The sequence below is a fragment of the Hyperolius riggenbachi genome, chromosome 5 (genome assembly GCF_040937935.1).
Source record: "Hyperolius riggenbachi isolate aHypRig1 chromosome 5, aHypRig1.pri, whole genome shotgun sequence".
NCBI classification, from domain to species: Eukaryota; Metazoa; Chordata; class Amphibia; order Anura; family Hyperoliidae; genus Hyperolius; species Hyperolius riggenbachi.
This window is the reverse complement of record NC_090650.1, coordinates 260,955,538-260,982,474: the sequence shown is the minus strand read 5'-3', so window position 1 is coordinate 260,982,474 and position 26,937 is coordinate 260,955,538. Positions and strand designations below refer to the sequence as shown.

The following is a 26,937-nucleotide window of genomic DNA, read 5'->3' as shown; positions in this document are numbered from 1 at the left end:
ATTGATCGATAGATTTGAAAATATCATTTCTGATCTATTCTATAGAATTGATCGATTGCTGAAATCGACCATTGTTTGGGTACCTTTATTCAACATCAGCTGTGTGCAGACCCCCCACTTTCATTTCATTTTAGGATTACAGCAAATGCAGAATATACTACAATTAATAGCCAGCTAATTGAGGAACCTCAGAGCAAACAATTTTTACATTATATTTTTATATTCTGTTTAAACAGAGTTACTAATATCCCGGGACAACAAGCTCTGGATTTTCAGAAAAACATTAAATGGAACCTAAAGCAAGGCTTTCATATTTATTTCCTTTTAAGCAATACCAGTTACCTGGCTTTCCTGCTGATCCTATGCCTCAAATACTTTTAGCCATAGACCCTGAACAAGCATGCTGCAGATCAGGTGTCTCTGACAACGTCAGATCTAACAAGATTAGCTGCATGCTTGTTTCTGATGGGATTCAGACACTACTGCAGCCAAATAGGCCAGCGGGGCTGCCAGGCAACTGGTATTGCTTAAGTGGAAATAAACGTGGCAACCTCCATATACCAACACTTCAGTTGTCCTTTAAAGCAATAGCCAATCCATATTCAAGTCAAAGTTCCTAGTGCAAGTTTAAGTTCATTCCAACAGTTATAAGGTGATAAAGTGCAGATGTTTGACAACTGCAGAGTGTTCTGCCCCTGCTGCAGACATGTGATCATGTGGCAGATTTTTAAGATGTAAATGACCACTATTTTTGGGCCACCATGTAAAAATGACTGCAATCCCATACACATGTACGAGATTGAAGACGGTTCTCAGACTCTGCAATGGTTTCTTTTGGGTCCTTTTACACTAAATCTGTTGCTATCAGTCATAACTAAAAGGACAATGGGAGGTGAAACTCAGGTGAAGGTAATGCCCATGTTTTCCTGAGGCTCAGTTTACATTTATGTGTTTTATCTGAAAACTTTTTCACAATGCACTGCTATGGAAAGTTAAGATGCATCAGTTTTTAAGCATATAGTGTAAAAGAGGACTTCCTGTTCTTAGTTGTGCTGCCCTCCTACCATTGACGTGTATAAGGGCCAGGTAGTTTTACTAGTTGCATAGGCAGTATTTGAAGAGCAGAGAAACAGCTGTTAACTACCCTTAAAACAGTCCGTGTGAATGAGGCATAAGGCACAAAAACTATTGGTTCTTTAGTTTTAATATGCGCCACATAAATGTCTTATAAATGCCATAAACCTACACCAAGGACAATATATATTGTATAACTTTACGGTCAAGCATAAATAGTGTAATCCCAACTCCAACTTACCCTTTGTTGTCGGATTTGGTTCAGCGTTTCTGTAGTTATGCGCTTGGTGTGTTCATCCCATCCTGAGCCACTCTGAGAAGAAAATCCTCCTCCTCCTCCTCCTCCTCCCCCCTTAGACCCCCTACGCACACGGGGAGCGTGGATGGCTTTCTCAATGGCACGCATTTGATCATAAGACTGCTGCAACCTGGAAAAACATGCATTACCGTGAGTTGATGTGATTTTTAAAGTGCTTCTTAAAAACCAGTATTTGTTGCAACAATGCATCAAGATTTTCTCTTGATAATACCTCTTATGGTATGATTCACAGGGCTGTCCCATCAGATTCATTTCCTTGATTAAACCTTCAACCATCTCCATTTGCTCATGGGCTATTCCAAGGGTCTCATCCAAGTCTCTGTTACGAGCCAGGGTACCGCCATCCCCATATTGCAGTTCCTGCAAAATTAAACAAAATAAATAAGAACTGATGTAGAAGCGTAATACATTAAAATAAGTCACATTTTTCTTATCTCATAATCATGGAGATGAGATCAAACAGGTCATAATAGTCATGGTGCTTGAGATTTTTAAAGTGTACCTAAGGTGAAAAAACCTCCGAGACTCTTCAGACACTTCCAGGCTACTTCATTTGTCAGGCCTCTCATCAGTTTTGCTGCTGTGTGCCCCCCACCTGCTAGTGTATAGTGCTTCTGCATGGCTGTACAAAGCAGCCTTGGCAGAGAGTGTTCTGGGCAAGTGCTGGGTGCTGTACAGACTCAACACTAGCCTACAGGCTAGTGATGCATTTGTTGCTATGGAGAGGAGGGACAATAGCACAAGACACACAACAGAGCAGCTTTTCAGTGGGCAGAGTGAGAAGGGGGAAAAAAATGGGCTTGGGCATCGTTCTTGATGGATCTTTATGCGAGGTTGGCAGACCCCTTTTCACATGCTATATATCTGACTGACATGGTCCTGAATGGCCACCATGGCCAAGTGTCTTGTAATGTGTGTACCTTTTAGTAGAACACCCAACGCGTTTATTAACTGGTTAATGACAACGCTAATTGAAATCTACACACGGTTTTGATGCAGATTTGGCTGGCAGGGAAAAGATTTGAATTCGCAGACACCGCACGTTCTCACTGCTCTCGCCGATCCTGCCACTGTCTCCCCACCGCAGCTCACTCGTCCTACTGTCTCTAATGGCAGAACCCTGTGAGCAGGTCAGCAGCCTATTTCATTGGCAACTCCTATTGGCTTACATTGATACACAGTCAGGAGCCAATGAAAGCGGCACCTGACTGGATCACAGGAATTCTGCAGTCGGACGGCAGAGTGGGTGGCTGAGGTTCCCGACATGCAACATGGACGGCAGTTGTGGAGGGTATGTGCAGCAATTCGTTGGTATTCCTCCATTACTTGTACCAGCGGTCTCTGGTCCTTAAGGGGGGAATGCTGAGACCACTGGTACTTAAATGATTAACCTTTATGGAGCTATTGTAGATTTCTTCAGTTACCCAGATCTCCTATGTGTGGCTCACACTACACCTTCATTCTGTTACACTGAGAAGCACAAACCCACTGCTGTATACTACATGACTGAGCGAGCCAGTTCTCCTCAATCATTTCACTATGGACAGGTTGTACTATGGACCCTAAAGTGAACTTCACTTAGCTAGCAAATTGTATTAGCTTCAGCATTTCTTAAAATAAAATTGCACTGTTGTTTCTCACTCTGTTTTGAAAGGTACACAATGATGTTAGAAGATTTACCACATACACTAGTGTCAGTCTAGAAATTTAGGTCTGACTCACTAAGTATAGAGGGCGACTTATACACCAGTCACAAGCAACACTAAGCACACTTTATGTACTACTAGTGACATTCCCATTTGCAGCAATTTACCCAGTGGTAAGTGACTCTTTCTTAATAAAGGAAATGCCAAGAAAACACAGAGCTGAAAGTCCTGCCCACAACTATTACCAAGGAAAGGGGCAGGGGGATAATGCTGTACTGCAGGAAGGGGAGTGAATAATTGCTGCACTTGAGTCCTGGAGGAGATATTGGCTACACTTAAGGGACAGGAGCGGTTAATAGCCGCAATACTTTATGCAGTGCACAGTCATTAACCCCTCCTGGGCCCGAAACGCAGCCATTAACTTTGCTGGGTAGACTTATACTTGAGTCAATAAAAAGTTCCAGCCTAAGAGGGTCGATTATTGGAGTCGACTTATACACAAGGTCGACTTGTGTTCAAGTATATACGGTAAGTATTAGTGACTACTGAAACTATCATACCTATAAAAGACAGCAGTTTTCCAAGTTGGATATTGTGGCTGACTGCTTTGCTTCCAGCTACAAAAGCCTCCTGATCCTCCACCCCTTTCTCTTTCCATGTGGCGCTACTTCAAGCAGCTTACTTGAAAATCTAGGTTCACACACACAAGTGGTGGGGAGCAATGGGCACAGCATTGCAAACTAACTCCCCTTCCCGCTCCAAAAAACACACTATAGTCTAGTACACAGGTGTCAAACTCTAGGCCTGCAGGCCAAATACAGCCCTTCTTGTCATTTTATGTGGCCTTTGAAAGCTTTAAACGTGCATCTACCCATCCAGAGGAGCACACCAGTGACAGTGTTTCTAGTTGAGACATTGTCAGTTTGAGCTGAGGCGTGGGAACAACCCACGGGACTCCTAAGCAAAATGAGAATGGGGCCCCCTCCTGGGATGCAAAACCCTTCATGTGGTCAATAAAACACATTCAAGTGCACACTTCCACCCCTACCGGACACCAGGCATGGGCTTTTAAGTCCAGACAGGCTCGAATTTGGAATTCAAATGAAGTTTAATTACTTCACGTGCGACCGTTGAATGGGGGGGGACTAGCTTACCAGGAAGTCTTCAGGACGTCTGCACTCTATTATGCGTCATTGACGTAATGAAAGGCGTGTTCCACCACTCCCGCTCTTCCTCCTTCCGACTTGAATGAGGAAGCGCGGTAGTGAGTCATGCAACGCAGGTTTCATTACGCTTATGACGCGTATTGGAACGCAGACGTCCTGAAGACTTTTGGGCAAGTTAACCCCCTCCCCCCCCATCCTGCAGTCACAGGTGAAGTCAGACTTCATTTGAATTCTGAATTCAAGTAGACTCGAAAGCCCATGCCTGCCGAACTCCCTCTCCCCACATTGCAGATTAACGCAGATGAGCGGTGTAATATTTGCCTGCTATAGCGATGCATCTCGTCTCCTCGGTTCTTCCAAGCAGCAGCTTACATACAGCTTTCTCCCAATCACTTGGGAGCCAGAGGTTTGCAGCATAGAACACGTGGCTTTCAGGAAGATCAGCGGAGTACAGGGGAGTTACACTGCTCCACTGCACTAATCTGCAGAAGGCGGAGGAGTGGGACCCACAGTCGCTATCGTTAAATCACTAATTTGACCTGCAACAGACTCGTTTTTTTCTCTTCTATTTTGGCCCCTTATGTGATCGAGTTTGACACCTCTGGTCTAATGTCTGCTTAAGCTCCTACTCTGAAAAATAAAAATAAGGACAGCACCTGGCAGTGGACAGGTGTCAGCGTGGCACTGACTAGACTGTGGCAACGCAGCCCCATACATAGCATGCTCAGATACAGCTTTCATTATCAGTATTTTACAGCAATTTGTCCTACAGCAACTTCTGTGGGATCAGACCAGATTGGAAAGCCTTCACTCCCGAAGCATAGAAGCAATGGTTGTCAATTCACCACTTGTTCTAGACTAGCCACTGCTTATTGGGAGCACCCCAGAGAATCGGAAATTCTATATTCTAACTCAGTCATCTAGCCATCACAATTTAGCAACTGCTGCTCAGTTGCTGCTAATTACTGTACGTACCATCCCTTATAACAGCTACCATTTAAACAAGGTAATAAATTTTAAGCCATTCCTGTGTCTGTGGTCTAAAAGTGCCCATACCTCAGTCAATATATGGGCAGATCGCTCATGAGATAGCGCTCTCTCTCGGCCCATACACCAAAAATCCATTTCCGATGGATATCAGCATGAAATCTTTCAAAAATCAGCCTAGAGCTACTGCTGCAACCTGCCCTCCCCTCACTATAAAAATGCCCCCTCTGTACCAGTGCTCCCTTGACTCTCACCTGTCCACCGGTGTGAATCCTGGTCGCTTCAGCCTGTGGCACCCAGTGTACATGCCTGGTGCCACATGGTATTTCCATTGGCAGTAAAGGCAGACATGGCAGGAGGTGGTCAATAATTGAGATGGCGGTGGGTGTCATTTTAAAACACTACATACAGGTGCAGGGATGGGGAGGGGGGGGATGGGGTTGGGTGGAACACACTTTACACTTGAGGAGACATTGGCTGTGGGTCCATGGTGTAAGTCATGATAGCGAACGCGGTTGCCGCCGCACATCCAATTGAGCACTTGCAACAGATTTTCCAGCAGGTCTAGTTAATCCCTTTTTTTTTTGACCGATTTTGCAGTGAAATTGATCACTTTGATAGTATTAATAAATTGGAATGTCGATTGCCTGATGAATGGTCACCTTTAATGTTGTGGCTGATTGGTGTACATACAAACACTTAAAATTACTGAATGTTCCGCCTGTGTTTCTTTGGACTTCTTCCAAGTTTTCTAGGTATATTTGGTTTCTGACAAAATTAACTCGTCTGCACGGCTGTGATAGGGACATGATCTATAGTTTTGTTTTTTTATGTAAGAGTGCTGTTTTTCTTTGCTTTAGCTTTTCTATGCCTATTGAGCTGTGCGCATCCACTTTAGGTATTGTAAGTATTATGTGATAGAATCCATGGGAGCAAGAGGAATGTGGCACATAGGTAGAAGATCTTCAGACTTCATCAGCAAATGTCACAGTTCCAGAAGCTTTTCCACGTAGCTTGTATAGCTCCCTCAGAAACCACCCCAGATTAAAGCAAATACAGTTTAACAGGTTTTACATTATAACACACAAAACATTGAAGAAAACATATCCATTTTTAAATTAAAAATTATTATATTAGCTGGGGAAATCCCAAAGGGTGGAGCTTAACAAGGAAAAAAAAAGTGCTGGGATCCGAAGCTTTCTAATCGTTACTAATCTCTGCAAGAGTTACCGGTAAATTAAATGCAAATAATTCTGAGTTGATGCAAATGTTATGCAAATATATGCTAGATCTGATACATTTTTAATCTTAGTTTCAAATAGTTTTATTGGGTTAATAAAATCCAATTACACAATACAGCAATTATTCTCTTGCCCCTGACGGGGTTGTGCAATCCTAGAAGAGTCGAAGCATTCAGCCATGGTTGCCAGGTTTTAATAAATACATCAAAGGTGTCGTTTATGATAGCCAGGGCCGGTTTAAGCAACAATGGGGCCCCAGGGCAAAATAAACCTGGGGGGGCCCCCCCAACATATACCCCGGAACAAAAATCGGCATTAGAGAACCTTTATTGCAGCTGGTATAACAGGGTGTGAAGTCCCAATCGGTTGGAGCTCCACATTCTGGCTATCCCAGCCTGCATGGGGGACAGGGGGTTAAAAAGTTTCAGGAGGGGGGACCCCACATCATTTAAGAAAAAAAAATTCCCACACTCTAAACATAAAAAAAAAAAAAATTGGGGAAATAGGAAAAAATGCCAGGGATCTTCATACAGCCATATTGCGGCTGTATAGCGATCCCTGGCCAAATTGCTGTGGCTGCATATAGACCCCCTGGAAACCCCGTCAGGAAATTTATTGCGCTTTCGTTTGATGCATGTAAAATTACACTACCGTTAGGTTTGCTACTAAAAGTGACATTTACAGCATTTAAAAGTATACTTTTTTCCTTCGAAATTTTAAAATCGATTTTCTCAAAAACTATAAGGTCTTTTTGAAAAATTGTTTTTTACTCTTATTCCTAATGAACTCCTTAACATATCCTGCAACTTTAGGGTTTCTAGCATTTAAGGTGGATTTGCTATTAACCATTAAAGTCGGCAGGTTTTTAAATGTGTATTTTTTTTTCCTTTGAAACTTTAAAATCGATTTTCTCAAAAACTATAAGGCCGATTTGCAAAAAATGTTTTTCCTCTTGTAGCCACTGGGGGCCCCTACAAGCTCTGGGGCCCTGGGGCAGCTGCCTCCTTTGCCTTAATGGTAGCGCCGGCCCTGATGATAGCTAGTATTCTTTCGGAAATCATAATATCAAGTATTATGTTGTCAGTTACGTGAATGGAGAGTATTGGTTGCATCCATTGTTTAGCTATGTGTAACCTTGCAGCTTTTGCTACATGTTGTGCTAACCGGTGATAGGGATGTTTCCATTTTGGGGGCTTATCGCCAAAAAGAAGCATGCAAGGATCTGGGGCTAGGGAAATTCCTAACACAGTATTTATTAATGAAGTAACTCCCTCCCAGTATTTCTGCACCACCGGGCAAAACCACCATATGTGTTTAAGGTCTCCTTCTCTGCCACAGTTTCTGAAGCATAGTTTTATACATTTTTAATCTTCATGCAATTGTATGACATTCGCATAAAATCTGCTTCAACATGGAATTATTCCCATCTCCCTATTCTAGCTACTTACACAAAACACAACTCATTGAATAGCCTGAAGATACCATCTCCTTCAGTCCTGTCCATGAATCTAGTAGATGAACAACTGGAAGAGACTTAAAGTGAACCTGAGATTTTGGTAAGGAAAAAAAAAAATTCTGGACAGGAGGTCAAGATCTTTTAAATCAGTTTGCTGATACCTTGAATGTAAACTCGAGGAATTTGAAGTTCACTATGCAAAGTAGTCCCCATGCAATTCCCTTTCTTGATATTTGGATATCATTAGGGGAGGGAGGTGCTATATCAACAAGTCTATACAGAAAGGAGACAGCCACTAACTCTCTTCTGAGAGCAGATAGCTTTCACCCCTCCCACACCGTGAGAGGCATACCGGTGGGGCAGTATCTTCGGGTGAGGCGCAACTGCTCAGATGATGCGACCTTTAGGATAGAAACCAATAAATTGAAGGGCAAATTTAGAGAAAGGGGTTACCCTGAAGGGACTTTGAGGAGTGCATTTAAGAGGGCGGACGCAAGTAACCGTGCGTCCCTTCTTTCGAACAAACACCGGGGGGCACGAGATGGGAGGGATGCTGTGCGCTTTTGTACGAGATACTCAGCTCAACATCAACAAATTAGCCACATAATTAAGAAACATTGGCACATTCTCACCAATGATGCCAAACTTTGTAGATATGTTCCGGAAAATCCCCTTTTTTCGTACCGACGTTCACCATCTCTTCGAGATAGTCTGGTCAGGAGTCATTTTAGAAATCCTCTAACGAACTCTAGGCATTGTAAGGTTTTAGGCACATACACATGTGGCGGTTGTACCATGTGTAGGTATATACATGTGGGTCGAGAGGTCAGGCTACCGGATGGTAGGGACTGGACGCTGGCTCATTTTGTAAATTGCAATACTATATTGGTTGTTTACCTACTGATATGCCCGTGTGGTGCATTCTACATAGGTAAAACTAAACGTGAGCAACGAGCTAGGATCTCGGATCATGTAACTAATATAAGGAGCAAGAATACGTCCGGTCTCACCCCGGTGGCCAGGCATTTCAAGACCATGCATGCAGGTAATCCTGCCAAAATGAGATTCATTGGCTTGGATCGCATTCATGCATCTGAGCGAGGTGGAGACATGGATAGACTGTTGCTTCAACGTGAGTCTAGATGGATTTTTGACCTGGGGGCAACTTTACCTCCAGGTTTAAATGAAAACACCAGCTATGCCTCCTTTTTGCCAGTTTAATATGGCATCACATCTTTTTGCCAAATTGATACCCCTCCTGTGGGGAACTCGCTCTGCCTTTGTTTGGGGTGGGGTGTTTCTTGCCGCAGCTATCGTCAGACACTAGGACAGTATAGCAGTAAGTATCTTCATTGAGGATAAGTTTAGCATCTGCATTTTGCAGGGATCTCCGTGGATTTCCCTTGTATGTTATAATTTGGGCTGTATATATTTTTCTTACCATCAACCATCTAAAATACTAATGTCATTAGAATTATCATATTTATACAACATGCTGACCTGTTTAGGGCAGTAGGTAATAGATCATTGTGGTGATTTGGGGTTGTTGTCCATGTGGTTGTGGCTCTTTCTCCTCCGGTCTGGCGTGCCTCCTGGTCCGGCCTCGCCCGTCCCCTCTGGTGGTGCCGCCTGGTGTGGATGGGGTTTGGTGGACGCTGTGGTGGAGGGTGGCTTGGTGCTGTTGGGTCCCGGCCGCTCTCGGCTGCTGTGTCCGCCCGCCCTGCCCGCCCCGTGTGCGGCGTTCGGGCAGGTGGGCGGGGCTATGGCGGACGCGCCGGCTGGTTGCCATGGCGGCCGGCCGTCGCGTCTGCCCGCCCCGCCCGCTCGCCCGGCATTGGCCGCTGGTGGGGGTGGGCGGGGCCGGCCCATCTGTGACATCGGGCCGGCGGAAGCTTAAGATCCCCACACGGAGGACTTTGGGTGCGACGCATACCTCCAGTGGAAGCCGGAAGTCCGGCGAAACCGGTCGAGGACGCATGTGCTGCGTCTCGGCCCCCCATTACCCTCTTGCACAAGGACCCAGCCTCGCCCTGCATGGTCTCCAGCGATACACAGGCATACCAGCGCTCTAGCCAGGATACTACAAGCACTCAGCCGCTGCTTTTGTCCGGATTGCACTTGGAAACACGTAAGCTTACCTTGAGGTATCAACTTGCCTGCCATTTGGTAATTGCTGATCTCTCCTTATGGACAAGGAACTGTTTGATTCCATATATACTGGAACTATGCTTACGCCAACTGCTTGCATATGAACTGCTTGCTTCTGAACTTGCTTTATTTTGCTGCTGCTTACTACCGCCTTTTACAGTGAAGCAAGGCGTTTGTTTCCATAAAAGCTGGAGCTATGCTTGTTTGCAATTGAATGCCTGCTTACTAACTTTGCTATATCTGGTCAATGTGCTGGTGTGCTTTCAAGAATTGAATATTGTTGGGCAACTAAATCAGGCTGCATTCTAATCCTATCCTACATGGCTAATGTGTTTCCATGCTGACCTGCTGGCAATATGGACCAATTGAATTGAGATGGATGCTCTGCTCCTGGTCATTTGATATATACTATACAGCTGTTTGGAGACTTTATGATTTAAGCGCTTAGATCTCATCCATGTGGAGGGACTAGTAACCTCTGTGGCTTTTTTGATGCATGCATTCCAACCATTCATATCCTTATTGGGGTATAGGTGCTCCTGATTTATCGGTGGGGATATTGTAGGGTCTGGAGGGGTTGGGCTGTGTGGGTGGGTTTTCTGTGGGGGTGCGGGGCGGGCACATTTTTAACTGTGTGTTTTAGTATATACATTTTCTATGATTAATAAAGTATCTTTTTATGAAATAATTTTGTGATTTGTGCATAGTCGGGTCATACCTACTTCTCCTTCCATCTCATACTTTTCTGAAAAAAAAAATTAAATATACAAACCTGTGGCTGCCTCCAGCCTGATCACTCATAGTCCTCAGTCGCCTCCCGGTTCGTCAGCAACTGGCCCCGGAAAGTCCTCTGGTACGGGGCCAACTGTACATGCGCTTCCAAGCCACACACACACTCCTGTTACCATGAATGTTCAGTGCCTGCAGTAGTATTGCGCAGGCGCAGAACCATGAGAGCCCACTTGGCTGGACTGCGCCAACCAGCCCCGACTGGCCAACTAACAGACAAATTGGGAGGCGACCAAGGACTACGAGGGAGCAATCAGTTCGGAGGGGGCTGGAGTCCCAGGTATGTATATTTTTTCTTACAGTCACTATCTCAGGTACATTTTAAAACTAATGGGAGCCTGGGAAAAAAAAATACTTACCTAAGGAGAGGGAAGGCTCTGGGTCCAATAGCGTCCTACCACTCCTCTCACGGATCCCTCATTTCAGCATGGTCACCCCCCCCCCCCAATATAGCAGCATTCGACCGACCTATTATTTAGTGTTTATATAGTGCCAACATCTTCTGCAGTGCTTTACGGATTATTTATTGTCACGTTACTAACTGTCCCTCTGAAGGGCTCACAATCTAATCCCTAACATAGTCATATGTCCATCGTAGTCTAGGGCCAATTTTGGAGGAAGCAAATTAACGTGTCTGTACGCTTTTTGGGATGCGGGATGAAACCGGAGAGCCCGAAGGAAACCCACACAGACTCAGGGAGAACGTAAAAACTCCTTGCAGATGTTGCCGTGGCAGATGTAGACACTTGAACCCATTCATACATGAACAGAAAAGAATACTTACATGCTGCACAATCAGCTCAGCTCGTGTTAGGCTGGCAGATATATTCTGAAGCATATCCTGAACAGTGTTCGGGCGTCGGGCCATAGTGCCAGCTTGTCTATAAATTTAAAAAAAAGATTGCAAGGTGTAAATATAAGGAAACAAATGGTGAATTAAACACATTTAAGACCTTTATCTTACACGCTCAGTGGAGGACTTTCCCATTTTTAAATTGGAGAACTCTTCAACCTAGTCTGTAGGTAGCTTAAGGTCCTTTTTCCACTGCACAGCTGAATCGAAAAATCGCTAGTGATTTTTAAATCGCTAGGGTTGTTCCTTTTTCATAGAAATCATAAGTATTTTCTACTATAGTGATTTAATTTGGAAATTGCAAATCACAATCGCTTTCTGAAGCGATTTTTAGAGTTATAATGCAATGCAAATGAAAAATCGCAATTGCATAACAGAATGAATGAAAAATCAGGGCCCTAAGACTATATTAGACAGTCCCCTACTTACAAAATAACTAGAGTTACAACTTTTCATACCATACAAATTGGTCTCCATGTAAAGAATATACTGTAATGTTTGTTATTACGTTACATATTTTTGATGTAACATGTTACAGTATTGTATTAACTGATGCAAATACTTTAACCCCTTTGGGACACCAAGTCAGGAGCGCCATGAGCGGAAGTTGAACTCTGTGCCCTGGCAGAGATAAGCAGACAATGGCCTCAATTCACTAAGCTTTATCAAACGTTTGACAATTTACCTCATGAGTAAAATCTGATTTTGAATTCACTAAGGTGTTCTAGATTTGTTGAACATTTTATTGATGAAACATTCTATAAATCTATAACACCTTAGTGATTTCAAAATTAGATTTTACTCATGAGGTAAATTATCAAATGTTTGATAAAGTGTTAGATAAATCTTAGTGAATTGGGGCCAATCTGTGTAAATTTCAACTACGAAGGCCTACAAATTGTGAAAAAACAATAAAAATACATTGAAAACAAAAACAAATGGTTTATGCTATTAGAGAGAGAAATGGTGCGTACAGGACCTGCAATTCTGGCCCACTGGAGTGCTCTAAGCCCATATAGGAGGAAACCGTTCAATATGAGAGAAAGCGGCTGGGCACATCCAATATAAAAATGCCAAAATTTATTGAACCTCTTTAAACTGCCAAAAAACAAACAATGGTACAGACCACCTTAAAGGATACCCAAGGTGACATGTGACATGATGTGTATGTACAGTGCATGGCGCACAAATAACTATGCTGTGTTCCTTTTTTCCTTTCTCTGCATGAAAGAGTTAACTATCAGGAATGTAAGTGTCAGTTCCTGTGACTCAGGACTGTATCAGACTACAGTGTGACCTTAACTGATAAGAAATTACAACTATAAAACACTTTCCTAGCAGATAATGGCTTCTGAGAGCAGGAAAGAGATAAAAATGGTCAATATTTCATAGATCCTAGCTCTGGCATACTTCAACAAATGTGTCAATCCGCAAAAACAATAAAACAGTAAAGACTTAAAAAGCAGACTTAAATATAAAATAAAAAACTGTGGAATATCTTAAAAAGCCATTTTTAGGAGAAGGAAGATAGAAGCAATTGTTTATTTCATTAGTTTATTTTCACCTCGGGTGTCCTTTAAAGTGGTCTGAAACTCTGACCTAACATTGAATAAAAAAAAAGTAGAAAAACACATTTTTATTGACAGTTATAGTTGCTTTTGTGCACAAGTTATATTGTCTGTCTACAAATTATAAGCTTCCAAAGTGCAGTTTTTCTTGCACTGAACTACTACATTGCATTTTATTCTAACTGCTTTTTATTATATATTAAAATCTTCTAATGAGTTGTTCCTGAGCTGTGTGTGTGCCTGGAGAAAAGACAGCTTTTCAGAAAGTGTTTTTTACTTGTTACACACAATGTGTCTACATTGGAATGTAAACAAAGATACTGTTTTCTCCAGTTTGGATGCGAATTTAAAGTGGAATAGCAGGACAAAGTGCTTTGTTTAACCATTTCAGTGATGTTCTGCTAAAAGAAAAATTCTGGGATAGTAGGTTTAAAGCGGTGAGGAATCTTTTAGAGCTAAGTAGAAATGCTGACTTTCAGACCACTTCAAGGAGACCTAACCCTAAACCTGGCAGTGGAGACCTAAAAGTTTATGCTTACAAAACTAAACAAACTACCCCAAAACTTGTTTACCTCAGTCTCACAATATACTTTTTACTATAGTCGTATATCCTTCATAGTATAAGGCCAATTTTGGGGGAAGCCAAATAGCTTGGGAGGAAATCAGAGTGCCTGGAGGAAACCCACACAAACATGGGGAGATCATAGAAACTCCATGCAGATAGTGTCCTGGCTCATATTTGAACCAGGGATGCAGTGCTGGATGACAAGAGTGCTATTCACTATGCCACCGTCCCCACCTATGTAGTGTGCCCCAATTTCAGTACTTGTATGATGTCATACAGTAAACATTTTTGCCTTCCAGTTTTAGTACATATGAACAGAATCAAATACCTTCCATAGAAATCTAATGTTTGGCAAAACAAGGCATTTCTGGCCAGGAGTGGGTGTATGATTTCATGTAAACTGTCTCAACTTGTAAGCAACAGAAAGCTATTATGTATGCTGACTCAATGAAAGGAAGCACAATGTACAGACGCTTAGAGATATTCAGCAAGACAAAGCTGTCCGCATCTAGATCAAGATATAATCTCAAATGGAAAGCTCACATTTGGAAGAATTTTCAAAATCAGCGTATAGTCTGAAAAATTCTAGGACAGTGTGTGTACTGTTAAATGTGCACAGTGTATCTATATGCCTCAGTGCGAGTCTTCCATTGGTCCCTTCAAGCACTCTATAAATACCTCAATGAGATGAAACAAAAAACCTGCCAAGGACTTCTGCAGCATCAGAGGTTAAAGCAGGGGAGGGGAACAGTTTGTTACCAATTACCATTATTCAAAGCACATATAGAACGGTCAACACGAGTGCAGACCTAATACACCATTTGAAGGAGGGCCCATGTTTGGCCAGAGAGCCTGGTTTTGTCGCACGCTGTGCAGCCCCCATTGCTGCTACGTCACTGAATGTGCACAGTTTTAAGTTATACAATACCAGAAAATATATTATTCACATTTTTGAAAAAAAAAAAAAAAATAGAGCCTTTTGGATTTTATAGCCATCTTGTGCATCTTTGAGAAGCGAGGAAACCTCTCCAAAAGTGATGAAGACAGGAGCAAGAGAGAATCTCGATCATTGCAGTCCCCCATTTCCTTGAAACAGGGAAAATGGGACCACAACGCACCTGTTTATTCAGGCACCGCCATAGCCTACAATGTAATTAACGGCAATGGCAGCGCCTAGGAAGAAATTTGGGCCTGGGTGCCCCAATTATGGCTATATAGCTGCGGCGCCAGGAGGTAGTAGCGAGGAAGTGGCGTGCAATGTAGCTGAACTTTAACTGTACTTAAATTATAGTCTGAGCTGGAGCAATGGAGGCTTGTGCCCCAACAATTTTAATATTCTACTATTTGGAATCATGGATAGTAGTACACCAGTACAATTAAAATCTTTCCACGCTATCCCAAAAAAAAAAAAAAAAAAAAATTACGCAAGTGACCTTGGGGTGATGGGGAAAACAGAGGGTAGATGTTTGTGTAGGGAGAACTACTGCTGCATAAACCATGCAGGTTCCGGCCCATTCAAGTATACGGGGATGGAGCAGAGAGGTGATCATACAGATACCTCCAGTGCTTGCTTTTCCTGGGAAAAAAACAACAGAATTTTGACTTGGGGATCATTCGTAAATCTTTACACAGCTAAAAGAGAGCCTGTGATAACAATAATATGGAGGCTTCTACTAATGGCATTTAACCCAAAATGCCATAAGCTATAATACTTTCAGAGTCATTCATAAACGGAAAATCCTAACGCACTACTGTCCAATGACTGAAGAAACAGAAAATATCACCCACATGGATCAGGACTCAGTCCCTCTACCTGGGGCACAAGTGTAACAACTAGAAACCAGACAATCATATTTGTGGGCAACTTTGAAAGTCCTAAACCTGACATAGCAAAAATGGCTGCATCCAGCACAATACAATACAGTGGCATGCTTGTTATAAAAGATAGATCTATTTAGACTAGGCTTTCTCAAACAGGGTTCCCTGGAACCCCAGGGTTCCTGGAGTACACTGCAGGGGTTCCTTGGCATTTTCCCCCATCGTGGGGGAAGTATAATAGTGCACATTATAATAGGGGGTACTGTAAAAAGAAGCACTAAATTGGGGGTAAGGAGACAGTATAATGAGTGGCAGTGTAATAGGGGTAGTGAAATAAACAGCCTAACCTACTTGTAAAGACCAAGCAAAATAAATGCAGGGGTTCCTCAAGATCAAAACATTGTTTGCAGGGGTTCCTTGAGATCCAAACGTTATTTGCAGGGTTCCTCCAGGGTAAAATGGTTGAGAAAGGCTGATAGACGTTAGGCCTCATTCAAACATTCATGCATTTTTAAACCTTTTCTCTGCTGTACTGTTATACATGCTTTACAAGCTTCAGATTTATGAAGATTATTAATTCTATGCATTCCCATTCACTTAATTATAGGATTACCAAGCTATTAAAGCTAAAGGCAGCCATACACTGGTCGATGTGCCATCAGATCGACTAGCTGACAGATCCCTATCTGATCGAATCTGATCAGATAGGGATCGTATGGCTGCCTTTACTGCAAACAGATTGTGAATCGATTTCAGCCTGAAACCGATCACAATCTGTTCAGCTGCTCCAAACCGCCTGTCCCCCCCCCCCCCCCCGTGTATACATTACCTGATGCGGGCTCCCGGGCGTCTTCTCCGCATCTTCTCAGCGCTGCACCCGCTCCATCCCGGCGCTTCCTGTGTCAATCCGTGACCAGGAAGTTCAAATAGAGCGCCCTCTATTTGAACTTCCTGGGTCACTGCAGTGACCCAGGAAGCGCCGGGATGGAGCGGGTGCAGCGCTAAGAAGATGCGGAGAAGACGCCCGGGAGCCCGCATCAGGTAATGTATTTTTCATCGGATCGGCCGCCGCTAGCGACGCGCACTTTACCCGCGGGCGATCGAGGGTAATTTCCCGCACGGCGCGATCGACGGACCGATCCGATTTCGGGAGGAAATCGGATCATCGGCGGCGTTTACCGCGAACGATTGGCAGCAGATTCGATCCCAGGATCGAATCTGCTGTCGAAACGGCCGGGAATCGGGCCAGTGTATGGCCACCTTAAAGCTCAGATTTCTAAGGAGATATAAAATCTTTCAATGAATTATCTGTTCCAAGAAATTCTTTATCTCCTCTGCCTTTGGCTCTGTTAACACCTGAGCCATGAAAAAGAAGTGTCAATAGAACCTATACTCTATTAAGGTGCCCATACACTCGTCAGATTGGCAGCAGATAGATAAGAAATGCATCTGATGATCTATCTGATGTGTTTTTAGAACATTTTTTCCAGGATAGAATTCCAATAGATTTCAGTTTGAAATCTATTGAAATTCGATCTGATGGCATTTTTTTGCCATCAGATTTCCATTAAGGCCAATGCAAACTGATAAGCAATCTCATCACATCGACCTAAATTTTCCACCCTGCCAGTTCGATGGAAATCCATCGATCGGCCAACCGATTTGCAAACGATCAATTGATTGATCGATCGGTCGGCCAGAAAATCAGCTGAGTGTATTGGCCCCTTTAATAGGGTCCATTCACACACCATTTTGCAGCAGAATTGTTCTATCCATTGTGGTCTGCAGAAGACAAAGCCCAGACCTGCATAGGAATCAAACTAATGGGATGAGGATAGCCACCATACCTATCAGTACTGAGCTTTTGTTTCTATAGTACTGAAAACATCCAGAACTTGTTGGATTTGTCAGCCATAATTTTATAAAAAAAATAAAATATGTTGCACACTTGGGCAAAATATTGTGAATGTGTCATTAAAAGGAAAAAAACAAACAGAAATCTTGTCTCTAAAAACTGACTGAGTGCGTACTTACACAAATTTAACATTAACCATGCAGAGTTTTTTTTCAGATTATCCATCACTCTTTAATATGTTATCAGTTGGACAATTTACCACCACTCAAGATTACAGCTGTACTGCACAAAGCACTACTGTACTACATTTTATGACTGTTGATCCTGCAAGAAAATGTATCGCTGCTTCCAATCATGCCATATGCTGGGTACACACGATGTGATTTCCCGCTCAATCAGCAGGATCGATTATTTCCGGCATGTTCGATCGGGTTTCGAACGATACAGCCGTCGATTTTGCACACTTTACATGCAAAATCGACTGCTGTATCAATCGAATCCCTATCGAACATGTCGGAAATAATCAATCCCGCTGATCGAGCAGGAAATCGCATCCTGTGCACTCAGCATTAGATCTACAGTTTGTCTGAAACTGTAGTTTATTGATCAAGCTTGAGGTTTTCAATAATTGGCCCTCACCAGTCTCAATGACCAGCTTTAGGCTGCTGAAATCTAGTTAGGAAAACTGAAATACAACTCGCTTTTTAAGTCAGTGAACTACCTATGACATTTTGGCCCAGTTCAAATTTACACGAATGTTTAAATCCAGACACCTGCATGCTTAATGGGTGTGTTAGGTTTATTTACATTCATTTTTGTTTCACTGTGTTCATAAAGGCTCGTACACACGTCATACTGAAGAAGACGACCACCGGGCGGATCGCTCAGAAACAGCCTTATCAGTCCGCCGACAGCATGTACACACGCTGTACGGTCTGCTGAAAACTCGCCCAGCGGGAGGTGCCGATGGACCAGTCGCCGGCTTCAGTATGACGTGTGTACGAGCCTTAACACTGCATATGGCAATTACTTGGGCACACTAAAAATGTACTGCCCAAAAGTGTCCCTTATTTATACTGGTACAATGAAAATACATTTGGGGGATTTATAACATAACATTCAACTGTTATTTAAAAAAGGAGTAGTGAAAGAGATGGAAAGGGTATAGCCAAGGGTCATCTTCTACAAGTAAAGTCATAATTTGGATATTAGTATCATTCTCTGGAACTACTGATCATGTAGAGGCGTTTTTCACTGCAGGTACCTTTAATATGTATTCTTTCATCATGTGTTCAGTTTGTATAGTCCAGCATTGTGACAGGTGTACTTCAATATTACGGTAAGTTGGGATGGAGATCTGCGAAGATTGCAACTTTCAATTACTATCAACCCATCCCCCAGAAGTTCTGCACTTTAAAAACTATCAAGATCAACTTTGCTGGTATACTTTCAAGTCAGGGGGTCAACCTGATTTCATTAAATACCAAAATCACCTCAGAGAAATCTAATGGGATTTACCTCACAGGACAGGCAGCCATTGAGCCTGGTAATACTTTCCATCAGAAGATCTGCAATTTTGAAAGTGTAATTATTGCATTACAGATATGTGATTTTGGAGAGCTCCTTTTAAGGAAACTGGAAGACAGAGTCACATGGAGTCTTTGCTTACGCCTATCACTGAAAGATCTAACATGATGCAAAGAAGACCACAAAATCCAGCACTGATTGAACCTCCCTGGCTGATTGAACTCTCCATGCATATAAATAGCATGGAACACCACAAGTTACAATTGGTTCACCAAAATGGTGTCACCAGGACAAGAAGTTACTGAAGAGGATCTCCTTAGAATGAAAAAAGTTGCATTCCAAAAAAGTACAAAAATAAAATAAAAACATACAACAGTGTTGGCTGGGGAAAGGGTGGATAAAGTCAAACAAATTCCATCGCAGAAGTTTGTAATGATTGTGCAGAGAAGTTTATAGTCGGTCTAGAAAATGTATTCTTAAAGAGACTCTGAAGCCACTATAAAAATATCAGTTTTTACCTTTTATTTCTTTTAAGGATCATTGGCAGACAAACCGCCGCATCCCAGCGGCAAAATGAGGGGTTTATACCCCCCAAATCCCCTGTGTAAAATCCACTACTTTCCTGGTCGTGGACTTTGCTGCCCAGGGATCCAGAGCTTAACACTGAAGCTCTTCCTCCATTTGGGGCAATCCACCGCGGTTCTCCGCCTCTCCCCCACCCCTCTCAGTGAAAGAAGACAGAGGGGCGGGGAGAGGCGGCGATCAGCGTGGATTGATGTGACGAGAGGCAGAGCTACAGCGGAAAGCTCTGCCTCAATCAGGAAGCGCTCCCCCAACATTGCCCCGGGAATTTGGGGGTGATAGAACCCTTGTTTTGCCGCGGGGATGCGTCAGTTTGTGTCTGGCAATGATCCTTAAAAGAAATAAGGTAAAAACTGATTTTTATAGTGGCCTCAGTCTCTCTTTAAGCACATCCAATGTTTGCAAGAAAATGTGTGGTATTCAACTCCTGCTAATTACCTGCCTGAAGCAAATTCAGACCAGTTCTTTTCTCATACCAAAAATATGCAGTATGTGAAAGTCTGCACAGGATTTTCTATTCAAAGAGATTACCAACTCCTAATAGCATAAACCAGGATTAAAAAGGGACACTGTAGTTATTTTTGATTCATTTTAAAACTATGACAATTGCCTGTCTGTCCTACCGATCCTGTGTCTCTAACAGCCACAGACCCAGAACAAGTATGAAGATCAGGTGCACTGACTGAAGTTTGCCCAATTTTATTCTTCTACACACAGTTCCCAAAATGCACTAGTATCAGGAACAATTCCACGCAGCAGTAAAAAGCATGGTGCCAAGTTTGATTCATTTTTACAATTCTGTTTAAAGGAACCTTAACTGAGAAGGATATGCATGTTTCCTTTTAGGCTGTTTACACACTAAGACGTTACAGGCGCACGTTAGTGCGCCTGTAACGCTCCCCCAACGCACAGCAATGTAACACAAGTGGGCTGTTCACACAGCCCACGTTGCGTTACATGTAACGCTGCACGTTCTCCGGAAAGTGCAGCATGCTACGGCGTTACAGCGGCTATAGCCGCATTAGACTGTTTGCACATGCGCAGTGGGGGGCGGAGAGGAGGCGGGGAGAGCCAGCTACTGTAGCCGCGCACATGGCTACTTAATATTCACTGCACTGGCGGCCGCTGATTGGCCGGCGGGACCACGTGATGCGGAGTGTCTCGCTCCGCATCACGTGGTCCCGCTGGCCAATCAGAGCCACTCTGGGAGACATTATAGGAATCGAGCCGCCTAACGCGGCTCACTCTACCGTCCTCACTTGCAGCACCATACGTTGTGTTAGGTGCACGTTATGCGACCTTAACGTAGCACCTAACGCAACGTCTTGGTGTGCAAGTAGCCTTAAACAATACAATTTGCTTTTCACAGTCCTGCTGATCTCTTTGGCTGCAGTAGTGGATGAATCACAACCCTGAAACAACCATGCAGCTAATCCAGTCTGCCTTCAGTCAGAGAACCTGATCTGCATGCTTGTTCAGGGGCTGTGGCTAAAAGTATTAGATACACAGGATCAGCAGGAGAGTCAGGCAACTAGTAGTCTCTTAAAAGGAAAAATCTGTGAACCTTGTTGCATTGTGGGAATTAAAGTGGACCCAAATGAAACATACAAGATTTCAGAAATAAAATCTATTTTCTAAATTATAATAATAAATAGCCTTTTTTCAGCTGCATGATGACAAATATAAAATATTTTACATTTATTGGAGGAACCCTCCCTTCCTTTCATATTGCCGGGACAGAATCCGGCAGACTGGTGAAGGAGATAAAAACACACAGGCTGCTACTGATGACGTCACAGGGGAGGTGATCTTAGCTTGTGTGAGATTTCACATAGATGATGCCCCGGTGAGGGAAGTTAGCTGATGACAAACACACCCATGATCTAAAACCTCCTACTATGCTCAGAAGTAATGGCTGCTACCTGTATAACCCTAGTTATGAAAAGAGAAGGGTGAAAAGCATGCACTGAAATGCTCAAAGGCTTGGAGTGTTTATCTTTGTATGTGTCAGAGTGGTGCAACTAAATATTTTGAATTAAAAAATGTTTGGCTTGAACAGCTTTTTCCAGCTGCCAAGCATACAGTATCTCCCTCTGTGCATAGAACTCTCAGTAACCGAACATTTTGCACGCTAGTTTACAGACGTGAGCACAGTGGTGAAGGAGGGCTCTGGCCACCAGCAGTGTGCTCAAGAAGGAACTGAGAAGTCTTTGGAGGATTCAGTCTTCCTCCCACTGAGGTACAGTATATACTCGAGTAGAAGCCGAACCGAGTAGAAGTAGACCAACTTTTACCTTAAAAGTCTGGAAAAAAAATGACTGACCCGAGTATAAATGTAAATGTAGTGTGTGCCCCCAGCCAGAGCGGATGCAGTATTAGAATGATAAATGCACAACAAAGTCATTAACCGCAGAACAAAGTTAGGAAACGCAGAACAATGGCATTAAACACAGAACAATGGCATTAAACGCAGAACAATAGCATTACATGCAGAAAAAAAAAATGTCATTAAACGCAGAACAATGAGGAAATCTTCAGAGAAGGGGGAGAACATCTTGCTGACCCCCCATCAGTGCACCAGCCACACCAATATAGATAATTCAGCTGATCTACGATGACTATGTCCGTAGGATGCCCAACCCGCCCCCACGTGCAGAGCGCTGTTGGCCTTGTCTTGTCAGATTACATAGCCATGTGTCACGTTACCTGCCCAACCACCCCCCCCCCTTTCTGAAGAAGAATGAAAGAAACTTTTGTACATTTCTGTGCCCATCCATCACCCCAGCATATGCATAGCTCTGTGTCAGTCTGCTCCCCGGCATACCTGTATACAGACCTCTGTGTCCGTCTGTTCCCCCACAGGCTTCTATGACATCTGGCCCCTGGTGTTTACAGGCTTCTACGAACATCCGTCCCCCCGGCATATGCAAAGATTTGTCCCACCATAAGTCTGTCTCCCTGAAAAGTCTGGCTCCATGTGGTTCTTAAATCACCGTTCCGCGCTGCTGTCTCCTCCATAGATAGTCAGTGGCAATCTCTTCGTTAGGATCCCTGTGGTTTTGCACTTGAGAGGCACCACTAGAGGGCATCATAACGAAGAGACTTCCACTGACTAGCTATGGAGGAGACAGCGGCGCGGAACGCTGATTTAAGAACCATGTGGAGCTCTGCATTTGCCGAGAGGACAGACTTACGGTGGGACAAATCTTTGCATATGCCGGCGGGACAGATTTTCGTAGAAGCCTGTAAACGCCAGGGGACAGGTGTCACTGAAGCCTGTGGGGGAACAGAGGGACACAGAGCTCTGTATACAGGTATGCCTGACACAGAGCTTTGCATATGCCGGGATGATGGGCACAAAAATGTACAAAGGCATGCACATTCTGCTTCAGAGCGAGCGGGAGGGGTGGGGGGAGCTCAGGCGGACAGTGGCTGGTGGACTGACAGGGACCCATCTAGCAGCTTACTCGAGTATAAGCCAAGACCCCCACTTTTGAGACACTTTTTTGGTCTCAAAAATTCGGCTTATACTCGAGTATATATGGCAAGTATTTTTTTTACAACACCACAGGTATATTCTAAGCAATCTCTATAGTTCTCTCTCTGAGATTTGTTTGTATGGGAATTGTCAACAAACTGTCGCAGAAAAAAAAAAAATAATAATAATATGCATGCTGCTTGGGTATCCAGTTCTGTCCCATGGAAAGGAAAATGGAGAGGACAAGTACTACATCATGTCCCATAGCAAATCAGCCAAGGATATTTCCACATTGCTGATAGTTTCGGATGATTCTACAGTGTGTACGTAGCTTGAGGCACACCTGACCTGAAAACCAGCTCATGAGATAATTGTATGTGTAGCAAGAATAGTAGGCTTTTCCTGGAGTCTTATTTTAATTTTTAATGTCTAAAAGTGGCCATATATTTGTTCCCCATTATTTGTTTGTACTATGTACATCGCTACGGAAGATGTTGGCGCTATATAAATAAATAATAATAATAATAATAATATAGATTTGCAGCAGATTCGGCCATCAGATAGATTTCTGTCAGATGCCTTTCAAGTCGAATCTGACAGGAATCTGATGTGTGCCACACACTAGGACAGCCTTTCTCAACCTTTTTACCACGGAGGAACCCTGTAAATAACTTTTGGATCTCAAGGAACCCCTGGAAACAATTTTTTGGTCTCGAGAAACCCCTACATTTATTTTTCAGGAGGCATGGTCTTTAACCTCCTTGCCGGTCTAAAAAATCCGGCAAGGAGGCAGCGCCGCACATTTTTTAAATTTTTTTTTTTTAAATCATGTAGCGAGCCAAGGGCTCGCTACATGATAGCCGCTAAGCGGCGGCATCCCCCCACCCACTCCGATCGCCTTCGGCGATCAGAGTATGCAGGGAATCCCGTTGAGAACGGGATTTCCTGCAGGGCTTCCCCGGTCGCCATGGCGACGGGGCGGGATGACGTCACCGACGTCATGGACGTCGGGACGTCATAGGGAATCCCGATCCGCCCCTCAACGCTGCCTGGCACTGATTGGCCAGGCAGCGCAGGGCTCTGGGGCGGGGGGGAGCGACTCGGCGCGGCGGATTGCGGCGGATCGGCGGCGATCGGAAGTTACAAGCAGCAAAGTGCTAGCTGCTTGTAACAAAAAAAAATTATGCAAATCGGCCCAGCGGGGCCTGAGATATCCTCCTGCGCAGGTTACCCCGAGCTGAGCTCGGGATAACCGGCAAGGAGGTTAAGTAGGTTAGGCTGCTAATTTCACTATCTCCTATTACACTGCCACTCATACTTTCTCCTGACCCCCCAATTTAGTGCTTCTTGTTACAGTACCACCTATTCTGGTGTGCTCTATTATACTTCCCCCACGATGGGGTAAAATGCCAAGGAACCCCTGCAGAGTCCTCAAGGAAACATGGGGTTCCAGGGAACCCTGGTTGAGAAAGCCTGCACTAGGAACATGCATTGTTGGACCATTAGATCCAATGCAACTGTGTGCCATGGATCTGCTGCCAGCAGCAGATCGACCTAGATTTTCCATCCTGTCAGATCAAATCCATTGAAAATCGTCCACAAATCGCTCAATCGATTTAAAAGAATCGATTTTTGATCGATCGATTTTATAGAATTGATCGCTCGATGGCTAAAATTGACCAGTGTATGAGCCCCTTAAGACTGGCTTATAAAAAGTCTAGAATCTGGTTGATAGCTGCAATCAAAAAAAAAATTTAAAAAAAAATAAAAAACTGAAATTGTAGCCTTTTGAACTTTTCAACACTAAACTGTTAGCAGAAGCATTTCCTTAGCAGAAGCATTTCCTTAGCTAATAAAAGCACCGGTTTATTGACCCTTGTAATAAAAATAAATAAATAGAAAGGGACCTCAGACGGGTTCTTTAACAGACTAGTACTATATGCAAACATGTTTATCTCATGTCACGTCAGTTCAGGTACTCCAATTTCCAGACATTAGCCAGAATGCTGACAAGAGACACAGAATAAAGAGTATTTAACTATGGAAATATACTGTGGTAAGGTTTGGTTTTAATTTTGCTTCAAAATATAAACAGTTTCACATTCTAAAGTATGCAGTATAATTAGATGTGCTTTAAAATGTACTAGAGATAACACCTATGCTGATGACGTCAGCGCGGCCGCGTGAGATGCAAGTTGGAGCGCACAAGAGCCCGACCTGGAAGCCGGCCTGGCCAGGTCGGGTGAGCCACCGGAGAAGACCGGAGCCTCCGGAGCGGCGTCGAGGGCACGTCCTGCCTGCCACAGGCTGGAGGAAGCCCCAGGTAAGTGGATTAGTATTTTAATTTCTCCGTGAACCCTCCTTTTAAAGTGTAAAGGTGCCCATACACTAGAATGAATAAGGACAGATTCGACCAAGAGACAAATTTATCTCTAATCGAATCTGATTAGAGATAAATATGTCTCTAATCGAATCTGTCCATACACTACAGGCCGATTCCAGTCCGATTTCTGAATGAAATCATCCGGGAATCGGCTGAGCCGCCGCTGTCCGCCCCCCCCCCAAAAAAAAAATGTATAAATGTATGTAAATTATGTAGTGCATTTATTAATTACCTGTCCTGAAGCAGCTGGCTGGGTCCATCTGTCCATCTCGCCGGGTAAGCCGCATACACGCTAGCGGCGCATAGCGTCTGACGTCAGCCGATATGCACCTTCGTGATGTCAGAGCACCACTGGCATGTATGCGAAACCCGGCGAGATGGACGGAAACCGTGTGGAGGCAGACACCGGACAGGTAATGTATAAATGCACCACACACTGCATACATTTATACATTGCGGCGGGTCTTTCGTCGTCTCGTCGTTCGTTTGCAATTCGGCCGCCGTACCGCCGTGCACCCGACTAACCAACCTTGGCCCAAAATTTTACAGCATGCACGACCGACTGCGCGGCCAATTTCTGTCCCAAAATTGGTCGCTTTGTCGGTCGGGCATGCACTTGGCAGAACCAATTTTCATCCAATTAGATTATAATAGTCAGATTGGATGGTCGATTGGTTGGATGGTCACCTAGTGTATGGCCCCCTTAACTGTCGGACATAAAATAAATTCTTTATTTTTATCTGGTAAACAATAAGGATGCTAACTAGGCAATCCAAAACTTAAAAATCACTCTTATTTTTCTTGTTGACAAATCATCATTACCCAGTTTACCTGACTTATTTGGTACACACAAAAAGGAAGTTGCAGGGCATGCTGGGTTGTCCTGTTTTGCTTCTCTAATTCCCGTCAGACTTGACTAATGCAGCCTGATTGGCTGAAGCCTCTTTCCCTCCTGTTTTCCCCTCCCATTACATCAGGATTGGCTTCAAAATAGCCACACTTAAAATGGGAAATGCTAAGAAAGATTTGCTCTTTTTTTACTGTAGAAAAACAAATCGCTGAAATCCAAATGTGGATAGTGCAAGACATATCTTATGTAAGTAGAGCTAGTATTTATATATTTATATATATGTGGGGATTTTTTTCCAGTATGACAGCTCCTCTTTAAATAAGTGACCTATGAAGGCTGGCATTTAATTCCTATTAAATAATGCAGATTGCTTGGCTGTCCTGCTGATACTCTGTTTAAAAAATATTTTTTGCCATAGACCCTGAACAAGCATGCAAATCAGATGTATGACTGAAGTTTCACTGGATTTAATGCATGTTTGTTTCAAGTGTGTAACTCAGACACTACTGATGCATGAAAAACCAGCAGGATGCCAGGAAAATGGTATTATGTAAAAGGAAATAAAATATGGCAGCCTTTATATACCACTCACTTCATTTGTCCTTTTAAACAAACCACCAACCCATAGAATG

The 26,937-nt window shown here is 43.5% G+C and overlaps 1 protein-coding gene across 3 annotated transcripts in view; it reads right to left on the bottom strand.

Moving 5' to 3' along the window:
- The window catches only part of DSP (desmoplakin), a 106,037-nt gene that overhangs the window by 63,334 nt on the left and 15,766 nt on the right, over nucleotides 1–26,937 (bottom strand). For all 3 annotated transcript variants that reach the window (XM_068236858.1, XM_068236859.1, XM_068236861.1), the window contains exons 2-4: nucleotides 11,611–11,707; nucleotides 1,605–1,753; nucleotides 1,316–1,502 (exon numbers count right to left, since the gene is read on the bottom strand). In XM_068236858.1, the coding sequence (XP_068092959.1) occupies nucleotides 1,316–1,502; nucleotides 1,605–1,753; nucleotides 11,611–11,707 (433 nt within the window). The remainder of the gene's footprint in view (nucleotides 1–1,315; nucleotides 1,503–1,604; nucleotides 1,754–11,610; nucleotides 11,708–26,937) is intronic.